Source organism: Takifugu rubripes, chromosome 5 (assembly GCF_901000725.2).
Source record: "Takifugu rubripes chromosome 5, fTakRub1.2, whole genome shotgun sequence".
Taxonomy (NCBI): Eukaryota; Metazoa; Chordata; class Actinopteri; order Tetraodontiformes; family Tetraodontidae; genus Takifugu; species Takifugu rubripes.
In genome coordinates, this window is record NC_042289.1 from 1,843,955 (window position 1) to 1,856,706 (window position 12,752).

Here is a 12,752-nt window from a genome sequence, read left to right on the forward strand (position 1 = left end):
TGCATACTGTACCATGTTGACAGGCTCTGAAAGAGGGGTCTGACAGAGAGAGCAGACACATGCTGAGTTTCTGCAGAAAACCACAGGCAGCTGTATTAAGACTTGGGTTCCTGAAAGAAATATATGCAAGAGTTAAAAAAACAACAATAGATATTCAACTAACCTGAAAACCTAAGCTTAAAAAACTACAGAAAGAAATTAGTATTGAAGAACAAATGGATTTTATGTGCACAAAAAGTACAGTTTAAAAAAAAGGATACAGGAGAATATGTGCAGAAAGTGACTCTGCCATTACAAATATGAAATACAAACACACGCACAGCACGATCCACTTTCATTTTTGCTCAGAACACCACATTTATGACCACAATACACAGAAAAACAAACACACAGTAGACTGTTTGAAACATATACCTGCTGACAAGGCTTACTTACTGGAAGAATAGAAGAGTGACTCAGAAATGGCAGATGCCATTGTTTAACTGTTCAATGTGCAGCGATAAGACCTCAAACCTCAACACACAGCTTATCACTTCAGACAGCAGTCTTTTGTAAAATACTGTGTGTGTGTGTGTGTGTGTGTGTGTGTGTCCTAATGTTACAATACCTGTTCCCTGTACAGAGGAGCCCTTTGTGTTCCAAAGCCAGTCTGTAAAAGCCAGAGGATGCTGGAAGGAACAGGGGGTGGAAGAATAGAATAAATGAAGGAGAAACACCAAGACAGAAAGAGACATAGACTATTCACATAAAAAATCCATTTATATATTACATTTTAAATCAAGAGTGCATTGCAGAAAGAAGAGAAAGTAAAATGCCAAAAACTGTAAAGAACAGTTGTAAGGTGCCTGTTCATTATGCCAAGCATTGTTAACTGCTTGCAGCAGAACTACAAACCTTAAGCTGCTTTTAAATGGCACCAAGCTTTCTGTCTATTACTCAACTGTGACTCTGCCAGCATCAGGGTTCTCTCTGCAGTGATATTAAAATTAATCACCAGTCTGGTACTAAGCTCTATCTATATTGAGATCGAAACAGAGGGTTAAAATCGTTGTTTCTGCCATTATTTCAGACTGCACACATATTGTCACAGAATGTCACATTAAGATATGTGAACACGCTTGATTAGGAGCGACCCCATCTGCGCTAAACACATGTTTTACAGTTCGTTATAGAATGGTGCAGTGCAACAATGACCAGCAGCTATGTGACCCACCTGGAAGACAACCTGCTCTTCTGTGTGTATTTCAGTCATAAACTGAGTCAGTTTTGTACTTCATGTTTAATTCAACTCTCTGCTGACATCAGCTAACAGGGAATACAATCCATCCATCAACTTTCAAGTAAGTACACTATGAGCTGTCTGTACATTGCTTCAATAAATGTTTCAATCGCTATATAATGTTTCAATAAAAGCTTACCTGGCTCATTCAGCAGCAGCAGATTTGTTTCTATATTTTTATCAAAAGATAGATTTGTGTGTGGATATTGTGTGTTAACGCAAGGTAAATGAAATGAAAGCAGCATGGGAAATTAGTCTTGGCTTGTTCAAACCCTGGAACTCTTTATTTGGCATTTATATGCAAACATGTATCACACTATGTCATGTAATGTAATGTAATGTATGTCATCCATACACTAAAGTAAACAGACTACTTTGGCCTGTCAAGGGGTATTTACCGTCATCATTTTATTCTGTGTGAAAGGCCCAACATTATTTTCAAGTAGAAGTATAATTTAGTGTATATATCTAGGGCTGTCTGTGTAGATTCTCAATCATCCAGGTCATCGTATCCAAGGTAGCTTTCTCTGTCAACTGGACTGTGTTTCTTCCCTTTGAAGACATTTTGCTTTCTATCCAGATGGCTTCTTCAGTTCTGAACTTGCTGGGGACCGAGCTTGAAAATATAGCCCCTGTGGACCATTGGCATGTTAAAGATCTGAGGGGTCGCCTGAGAGTTGTCGGCAGGGTTGTTGGGAGGATCATTCACCATTTCAGTTGGTGTGTCTCCCCTTTGTCTGCTGGCTCACTTGGTGGTGAGTCACCGGGTCTCCTGGAATGGTGTGAACGTTTGGCTTGTGTTGGAGGGTTTGATCACTCCCAACTTGTGTTCCAGTGGGTGGTCAGAGTCAAACTGGAGGTACCGGTCGGTATGTGTAGGTTTTCTGTAGACTTCGATGGTGAGGTTCCTGTCCTCAGTGATCTTGACTTTTTTTCTCATTAGTGATATTGGAGGTTTGCTTCTGCTTCCGGGGGTTTATTATTTCTGATGGCTGTCTCAGTGGCTGTGATGAGTTCGACAGTCGGTACCTCTTCAGGGGTGACTGAAAAATTCAGACCTTTGGCAAGCACTTCCTCTTCGGTTTGTGTAAGCTCCCTGTCTGATAAGTTTTTTACCCATTTCTCAGACAAGGATGTGTCCTGTTTTTTTGTCATGGAGAAGGGGTTGGCTCCGTTGGGGTTGTTCTTCGCCAATAGGGTGGTGAATTTTCGGGTCTGACGTTCCTTGGTCCTGGTGTGCTGGGTGTCCTGAGTCCTAGAAACAAGTTTGGCTACTTCTTCCATCACTTCAGAGGGGAGCAGCAGGTATAGTTCCTCCCTTCTTTCGTCTATCTTAGCTTCCAGGGCGTTTATGGTAAAATGGATTTGTCTGATCCTTTCATTGAGTAAACGTTTTTCCGTCGTGTGAAGAATTACCTGGGCTCTGTGTCCTTTTAACGTTGATCTGATGCATAGGCAGGTGGGAGTAATCTTCTGCTGTCGACATCTGAGGTTGAAGCTACCAACTACCAACGACCCTGCCAACGACTCTCAGGTGACCACTCAGGTCATTAACATGCCAATGGTCCACAGGAGCTATATTTTCAAGCTCGGTCCCCAGTGAGTTCAGAACTGAAGAAGCCTTCTGGGAAGAAGGCAAAATGTCTTCAAAGGGAAGAAACACAGTCCAGTTGACAGAGAAAACTACCTTGGGTATATCTAAGGATACATTTCTATACAACTGCTTTTACTGAATGTTACTTTTACTTCACTAAAGTATTGTGAAAACTTTCTCTCCATCCATCCATCCATCCATCCATCCACATGGCATCACAACAGTGCGACAAACATTGAACATGAAATTAAATTAACTCTTGGGGGCCTTGCTGTTGATTCAAGGTTGTCAAACTTACCTAGTTTATGTGCAAAGGCAGATATAAGCGATGGGACAAGGGTGAACTGAGATGTTAGGATCAAGTAGAAGTACTGCAGGATCTGAGGATTGGGAACATGCTCACATGTTTTCTACAGGCAAACAAACAGAGAGAGAGAGGGGGGGGGGAGAGAGATAAAAACCTCAAACATGCATTTGACAGACAAATGTGTGATCTTTTCTGACTGTTTATACCAAAACACACACAACTTTAGGAATATGACACAGAATCTCATCAGTATTCACAACTGCCGATGTTTGCCAAAGCTAATGAAGGCACAGATGATGTGTGGTCCAGATTGTTAATACAGTCATTTAGAAGAACTGCCAGACTGAGTATGGCAATCAGTGACCTATTTCTTAAAGAGATGAGACATAAGGCTGAATGTTTTAAAGTGCTTCTGAAGTGTTTGTTTCCAAAGACCGAAAGTAGATATATAAGGGTCCTTGTTTGTGTATGTATAGGAACACATCAGCTCTTACCATGACAGTGGGTATCCACACAGCATCACAACTGTGTAACAAACGCTGACACAGAGACTCTAATGAGTCCTGAGCATCAGTGTGTTTAGAGGGTGACGTGAATGAGTTCTCTTTCAGGGCTGGGTCTGATACACAACCCTCAGCCAACCTTTGACACACACATATAATAAATGTCAAAAAATAACCTTATTTACAACTTGCAGATTAAATATAACATTGCTTTTAGATGTTTTTCTTTGTCTGTTGATTGATATTTGGCAGCCAATCTACAGTGCTATATCGAAGTTTAGAATTTACCAATCAATTTTCATAAATATATGTTTCTTTTGTTCAAATTCTGAAGCCAAAAATGCAAAATTGCTACAAAGTGCAGGGAAGCATTAAGGATAAAACTCATTTGATGATGATCCCAGACTCTGGGAAGTCATTAAATGCAAATACATTTCCCTGTATTTACTTTTACATTTAATTCCATCCCTGTAATTACTGTTACATTTTTAATTATATTACCTATTCCAAATGCCTCTGAACCTTTAAAAAGTCTCATTGGCAAAGTACATATTGTGGTGAAACTACTAAATAGACCGGGATTATTCAAACTAATGTCAAAATACATCCGAATAACTTCCTAAAAGAGCAAGTAGACACATGCAGACCTGCAGGCAGCCTGAAAGGCCATTAGGGCCTTAAGCAGATATCCTACAGACTTTGTGGCTTGGTAATTGTTGCCTGACTTCTTCAGACTTCCCTGGAAGACAACAGCGACACAAGAAAATCCTTGAAATAACACATGACTTACAACCATTAATCCAATTAATTCATCTGTACTAAGCGTCATTGTGTTTTAAGTGAAACTACTGGGAACCTTAAACTGTGACAAGCAGTCATATCCCACTGTATGTTCCTTTAATTTCATTTAGAAGAATAAAACATTTACTGAGGATGTCAAATAAATATGCAGTGTGGGAGATGTTCTTTAATGTATCAGAACAGATATGACAGTGACACTGACAACTCACAGAAAAGATTATGGGAACTGTGACAAGAAAACATCTAATTTTGCCTCTAGATCTTGTGCTGACATTTGACTTCATAATTGTGTGTAAAATATAAATTAAAAGTAACTCACAGAGCTTCGATAGCGAATACCCAAGGGAAAGGAAAGCTCAGAGAATCTGTTGGTGATTGCCTCAATTAATCGCTCAATTTCCCTGTACTGGACTGGTCTGGACTGGTGGTTCAGGCTTGAGGGAGCAAGCAGTTCAGTTTTAAACTGAAAACACTGACATTAAATTACACAACACTGCAAGAATGTTGGTGAAAATGGATGTGTAGGTGTGTAGCTAATAATATTGGCATAGCACAGATGCCTGCATCAGTCTGCATATACTGTAAGTTTTTATGTAAATGTGAATACATATAGTATATATATAATTATATAGAAAGAGAGCAAGAGATAGAGTGAAAAATAACAGTGAAAATACTACCACTGTCAAAGTATTGATTTATTAAATCCATTGTTGTGCACATTCATTGCTGTGAACACGTGCGTTTATTCACTGGCAAATACAAAGAATGCATTATGGACAATGTCCAGGAAACACTAATGTGTTTTAATTCTAATTTCTATTTTCATTACTAGCATGTATAGGACACAAAAAAGAGAGAGCCATGCCTGCATCACAACGACAAATAGAGTGTCCCTCACAAGACCCATTGTCTTGTGATTGACACCATCACAACATGACTGCACAGGTGCTCTTCACAATTATCTATGTATCTTCACAACATGTTTAAGTATACCTGAACAGGGCGCAGGTACCGTGGGCAGCTTGTGTGGCTACCAGCAGACAGGAACATGACAGCCCAGCCACCAGGGCCTCTGAAACGGAAACAAAATCTGGACCGGTAGGAAACAGACGCACACTGGGGGGCTGCCTGTTTGGATGTACACAAAATAAAAATACCATACAATCATTAACAGCTACATTACTGTATTTTTTCAACAGTGGCTTCTAGTCCAGCTAAATCCCTGCTGAAAGAAAAAGAATAAGAGTTATCATTTGGAACTGTAATTGTGGTTCTTTGGTGACTCAGGCAATTCTACACCAGTCCTAAAACCAGCATAAAGAAGCGTTCAGAAATGCATTCATTCATCAGTAATCCTATAGAATACCATCACAGACTGTTACTACTGAGTTTACGTGAACGTTTTGTCTAACGTTCATACACAGACACCTCTTTGGACACTAAATAAACAAAGGAGTGTTGACCTATGGGGTTACAGTGATGAACAACATTTTGTCTGATAGCTATGATGCAGCAAGACAAAAGATGAAGACTGTTGCCAAAACAGTACTTCAACAGAACACCCTAAATAACACACACACAGTACTTCAACACAACACACACACACACACACACACACACATAAACACCTAACACACAAATGTGCACTAAGACAAAATGCAATGAAACACTGTCTCAAGTACAATTACTCACTCTTTCATCTCTCACACATCCACTTTAGCTTATTCAGCAGGGTGTAAAGGACAAATTTCCTGTTGGCATTTAGTTATCCTCAGTGTCACTGCTACACGAACCCTCAGAAACCTAAATTAAAAATCTGTGAAGCTTGCAGAAGTTGGACAGTACCTTATTGACATATTTTCACTTATTAGCCAGCAGGTAATTCTCATATAATTACACACCTCTCTTGCATAATTCAATATTTGGTCTGATTTGTAAAGAGTATCCTTAATTTGCAGTTTATAGAATTGATTTTTAAAAATTGTCATGTGCTGTGCCTCGTGCCATCATTTCTGTCAAAGATGCAGGAGGGTATCACATCCGGCCACTGCAGTGAAGATTTTGGCAGCAGGATAGCATGAAACAACAAAACTGTTCAGGGAGGATCCTCACCTCTCCAGTATCTCTGTAAGAAGCAGCAGTCCTTGTTTTGGTACCTCCAGGTTGGTCAGCTGCAGAGCCTGCTTCAAACTGCACACCAGAGAGTCAATACCTAACACATAAACACACACCAAAGGAATACATTACTCAGCTGTAGACATGGTTGAGCAGACAAGGAAACCTACCATCGCATATCCATCTTATCTAGCTCATTCAAAGTTATGGCAAGAGTTTGACAGATGCATAAAAAACTAGTGGTTACATAGACCATGTCCTGAATTTACGAAAGTGAACAGCTAGTGTAGTGATCAGATTAACAGTAATGGTGGTATTTTCACTGCTACATGGAATGATTTCTACTCATGCTATTAAATTCTAATTAAAAAATGTTTACACAGTCTTTCCAAACACAGAAATGTCTTTTAATATCATATATATTAGTGTCCTGTCTCAAGCAAATAGGACACAGTGTGCATTATTACATTTTCTTGTTTCACACATCATTTATTCTAATTCTAGAAGAAATTTGAATGCCTTAAAAAGAAATACTGCAGCTTGACATTTGTAGGTCTATTAAAATGCTAAAAAGATTCCAGTGAAAGCCAGGGGTTCACAAATGGAGCTATCATGTCTCAGATGCAATCATCTGTTTGGTCTCACCGTAGACAGAGTGACACTGAGAGAAGAACAATGGGTCCTCGCTCAATAACACTAAGCAGCTATAGACAGACCACAGCATCACTTCACTTCTGCTGCTGGCCAGACGATCAAAGAGAAACTCTGTGCAAAAACAAACACGGAGACAAGAGTACTCAGAAGAAAATGACTACAATACAGAAAAGAAGATGTAGTATACTGTTTTGAATGTTCTATGAATATTAAAGGACAAGCAAACACCAATCTAGAAAAATAAAAAATAAAAAGAAATTTAAAAAAAGAGAAAAGACCAACGACAAAGCAATTCAATCAGAAATACCCTGATAAAACTGAAATATATGGGTGGAAAAAAGGTAGATGAAAATACAGGTTTTCAAGAGGTCAAAAATAACAGCACATTGATATGTGAGCAACGGTGTTCATGAGACTGCGTGTGCATAATCACCGGGTATATCAGCCTTGATTAAAGGAGTGCTGCCCTCAGTGCCAGAATGAACCAGAACAGCTGCAATACATTTTGCACTGGCCGTCTGTAACATCTGATCACCACTTAACAGCAACTACAAAACAAATTTTATAAATTTGATTACAATTATTTAGTACACCATTTCTGCCGTCATCTGAAATACAGACAGTATCGGGTCTTCAACATTGCCAGGTTGTTAATGATACACAGTACAAGATCAATGATATCTAGCTCTCTGTTTCAGTACATTGCCTATTCCCTGAGCAACACAGCCAATCTCTCATGTTATTCAACCCATGTGTGTATCTGTAGTCCACTCAACTACACCAACACTAGTCTAAATCAATAAATAAATCAATGGGACGGTTACAGTTGATTGAGACCAATGCTGCTTGTATGCTCATTAAAACCAAGACAGCAGATCTCTTCACTCACAGATGACTTTGCTGACTTTCTGTGAAAATTTAAAAAGCTGTGCCTCAGGCTCTCCTTTCTTACTTTCTGTTCACTGAAATGGAGAGACCAGAGAGGCAGCTCTCGCTCTCACAGTTTTTATTACACACACACCCACATCTTCTCAAGATATATATTAATCCATAAATAGGCTTTAAAAAGTACAACTTTAAATGCCAAGAAAAGAAACAAATGTTATTTTTTTTGTTAATCTGTTTCATTTTGCATTTGGTAGTGATACGTCACAATATATTTATCTTTAAATATGTATCTAAACAATGTATTGGTCTCTCCATGAGCCAATATCACACTGATGGCTAGATTTGTCTTCCATTAGTGGGGTTAATGTGATGAAATAAAAAATTAATTAGCAAGTACAGTGAAGCTAGGAACATGCAAATTAGAAAATTATGAATGGTTTACCTACTTTGCCTATGACTCTTAGGCTAACTGAAGGAAAATACAGCCAACACTAGATTTGTCTGAGGCTGGCCTGTGTTAACACCAGGCTGAGCAAGGTAATACAACCACAGATAATCCAATGAATATGCTTTAAAAAATATATTTTTTAAATTATCACTGCGATGAATGCACCCCCCTAAAAAAAAAAAAGCAAACGTCATCAGCTATGGTGTGTTGTGCAGCATAAAAGAAAAAATCTAGCTAGATGTAATCTCTGCATTGATTTCCCAGACATGTAGCCCAAATATTTGTCCAGTGTAAACCTTCTCTGTATCCCTATTCAAAGGCACATTAATCCAGGATTATCGTCAGAAGCAGAATGCGGGTGTTGAGTGCTGGTACAGGATGTTTGGACAGAGACCTTTTTCAGTAAGAGAGGCAGGGGGCAATGGTCAGGGGACCGTTGTTCTTGGCTTTGGATGAGGTTCTGGCTGTCGTTGGTGTAGCTGTCCTGGCTCTTACTGCACATGATCTGACTACTGGGGCTGTTCATCAGCACTGACACTGCATCTCCCTGCTGCAGTAGCAGCCACAGCAGGCCTAGCAGACAATACGCAGAGAGGAAAACATAGCTCAATAACAAAGCTCAACATGCTACAAATATAGATACAAAACTTGACATCTCAATGATTCAGAGAAGACATGTAGCCAGGATGTTATACACTCTAAAAAAATGCATTACTGAAATACTTTGATCTGTGAAAACAATCTCAATTGCCAAAACACAGAAATATTATGCTGGTATTTTATACATTTCAAACATGGTTAGCATTCAAAAATGCCCCTATGCCAAAACATATTACTATAACTCTTTTCACAGGTGTAAATATGTCCCTTCTATTTTGTAATACTCATGTTTTAGACTCTCTTTTATTTTGCTCTACCAGTAATGCACTGTGAAGCAATTCAATTTATTACATTTACGAGGTAATACAAACAATAAGGCACAATGCATTCACACAGAGAGCTGGGAAACCTCTCGTCATGGCAGTGACAAAACAAAATCCAAACCCATACACATGATGCAACAACCCTGGACGGCAATTAGTGATTTTTATCCTTGCCAACAATTTTGGAGCGAGAGCAGTGCAAGTCAAGATGAATCGCACTGATCATGGCACTCGGGAAAATGAATAATAATCATGTTTAATTCCTCTATCATGCTGTTCTCACCAGGACTGGTGAAGGAATTAATGAGCTTATGATTATTAAATCAATTAAAATTTCACACTAGGCACAAGCTCTTCTGCAATACTGGCAGAAGAAAATAAGTCTTATGTGTAAAGATCTCATCCATATGTATGTATATGCTGATGAAGGATAACATTTACAATCTTTTTTTCTGATCTCATAAGGAATGGTATCTCAAACTTCAGAACACATTTATAGCAGGATTTCCTTTAGGCTGTCAATAACCTACTAACCTTTTTATGAATTTTTAACAACACCCTTACTTTCTTGAATTTTAAGTTGGTGTTTACTGCTGATCTAGTGGAAATATGATGAGTCAATAATATGACTAGCAAAGGCTCATTATTGTAGCTTTGCTGAATAATCTCTGGTTGTTTCCTTGTGCTGTTTATTCTAAAAGTCTAACATTGCTAAAATGTGAGTTTACTAGCAGCGAGTGTCCAAATAATATTTAAATAAAGTTTGCAACAAAAAAATGCATAATCGCTTCTTGCTTCAACACACACAGATAGGTAGATTGGATGGATGGATGGATGGATGGATGGATCATAACCTCAGAAAAGTTGAACCTTAATAAAAAGTAAAGAGATTTTGTTTCTCCCTACCTACACAGTTTTGAATGAGATTGGGGGAGCTGGCATTGGTCAAGGTCTGCAGAAGGACGATGCACACTCTGTCCCTGATGACTTTGGGCAAGGACTGAGCTGCTGAGCTTGAAATTGTCTTGAACAGTTTGATCCAGGCATACAGGACAGAAGCTTTCAATGCTTCATCAGGGTGCAGCAAAGCTGAGAACATGTTCTCCAGCATTGGCACTGCAGGATTGGAGGTGAGAGGCAAATCAGAAAAAGAAAACAGCAGAAAACATATTTAAAGAAAAAGAATAACACAAAATGTGCCTTGATGAATGAAATGAAAGATTAATGAACAAGTAATTCAACTCTGATGCTTATGATGACAACCATCACATCATAGATAAGTTATATACCGTATTTTCGCGACCATAAGGCGCACCATATTAAAAGGCGCAGTCTCAGTTATGGGTGCTATTTCTGTATTTAACACATACATAAAGCGCACCAGATTGTAGGGCGTGGGCATGGTAAAACATACCAGTGCGCTAGCTTAAAACATGCATGCTAGTGTATATTTAGCAATGTACTCACGTACATCATCTTCTGTATCCGAAATGAACGAAATGAATCCAAAATGGCTTTTGCGAAAGCCAAAAAGCATTTACAGATTTTGGAACTCGGTGCGCCTTTATAAGGCGCCTCGTCCATTGTTGAGAAAATTTAAGACTTTTAAGCGCACCTTATGGTCGCGAAAATAAGGTATAAATATTAATATGAGTGGCTGACATGTATTATATATTTATTATTGAGTTTGAAATGTAGTTGTTAGTCCTTGGAAAAGTTTCTTTGTGCATCCCAAAAATGACAAGTGTGTACAAACACCCTAACAAACACTCCTAGTTTTCACTGACACATCTATGTGGATGTAAATAAATCTCAATAGCAGAGGCCCTGACAGGCAAAAGTACATGTCAAGAGATTACTGATGCGACATCTGACAACATACCTGGCCACTAAACTGAAATAACATTACCTAAAGAAAATTCCTGTCAAAGAACAAATCATTAGATTGAAAATTACAGTTTTTAATAATAGAAATCTGGGATGAATGTGGTTAAAAGAAAGATGAAGAGCTTTGAAAGAAGCAGAACGTATAAGAGACTAAGCACAGGGTAATAATATGAAGCAGTGCTCGAGGTACTAGACAAAAGCAGAGAAGAACAAACAGACGTCAAGGTAGGCGAGCCAAGCCAAGACGGCTGTTGTGTGGAATAGATCAAAACCCCCATGTGAACCACGAGAGCCCCCCGGACATGTTTGATTAAACCCAAATAAGTGAAGCGGCTGAGAGGAGAGCAAGAGAGGGAAATGACACAAAGAAATATGCCCACTACAAAGACTGGGAAGGAAAAGAAAGCTCACAGGAGTAAGAAAAGTTTTGTTGGAAAATGATTAATGTTGCTTTTTTCCCCACACAATACTTTTTATCAGGTGTGCAAACACAGGCTATAAACAAGAGCATACTAAATAGTTCTCTTTTGCTTTGTTTGAAAAGGCAACCACAGTCTCGTTCTGTCTTATCATATCCCACTGTGTTGTGTACTCTTAACTACCACTCTGTTCTGCTTCTGAACGGCTGTACATGTTTATTTTGCATCTCTCTACTTAACACAACAGAATTTCTCTGCTTGGACTGACAGTGCTACTCACTCATAGAATTTATGTTTGACCGATTCATATGTACCGTCATGTGTCCTGTCTGTACGGCAGGGTTTGCGGGAGCTGATTTGTGTGGACATGAGGGGTCCTATGTTGACAGAATTGACTAGTTTCCCTTAAATACTGTATATAATATGACTTTAGATATTGCAAACAACAGTTCAGCCGCAGCCTATTTCTCTAGACGGCTCTCTAATTTTGTGTGTGCCTACATCTCAGTTTCAGGAAGAGAAAACCAGTTAGTCGGAGGGATGGCAAAATGTCTCAGGTGCACTGGGCTCATGTTGTTATTGTTGTAATGTTGTCGTTAGTCCAAACAGCCCCACAGAGACTGGATGATTGACAAGCCATGAGACAGGTGCACCGTCAATAGTGGCAGCATTGAAAAAACCCGCTACTACCTGTGACTCCAGGGAGTTGACGTAACTAACAAAATACAGATGCGGTAGACACATTGTGTGAAGTAAAATTCGTGACTATGACAACTGCTAATTTGGCATTTGGCTGACATTCATTCAGGGCCAGGATGATTAGAAACCTGGAACTACTGAGGTTCCAACACACACTCACTGTTAATTAATGAGGCATAATGGATCAGTAAGACAGATATCCCACTGGTGGTTGTAGTAGACAATCAATGTTTCA

At 39.1% G+C, this 12,752-nt stretch overlaps 1 protein-coding gene across 1 annotated transcript in view; it reads right to left on the reverse strand.

The window, feature by feature from the left end:
• Nucleotides 1–12,752, reverse strand: part of mei1 (meiotic double-stranded break formation protein 1) — a 45,719-nt gene that overhangs the window by 24,210 nt on the left and 8,757 nt on the right. The window contains exons 7-18 of the mRNA XM_029836310.1: nt 10,419–10,628; nt 8,984–9,162; nt 7,687–7,801; nt 7,245–7,364; nt 6,597–6,696; nt 5,478–5,612; nt 4,804–4,918; nt 4,331–4,422; nt 3,675–3,822; nt 3,172–3,283; nt 608–668; nt 13–110 (exon numbers count right to left, since the gene is read on the reverse strand). Of these exons, the coding sequence (XP_029692170.1) occupies nt 13–110; nt 608–668; nt 3,172–3,283; nt 3,675–3,822; nt 4,331–4,422; nt 4,804–4,918; nt 5,478–5,612; nt 6,597–6,696; nt 7,245–7,364; nt 7,687–7,801; nt 8,984–9,162; nt 10,419–10,628 (1,485 nt within the window). The remainder of the gene's footprint in view (nt 1–12; nt 111–607; nt 669–3,171; nt 3,284–3,674; nt 3,823–4,330; nt 4,423–4,803; nt 4,919–5,477; nt 5,613–6,596; nt 6,697–7,244; nt 7,365–7,686; nt 7,802–8,983; nt 9,163–10,418; nt 10,629–12,752) is intronic.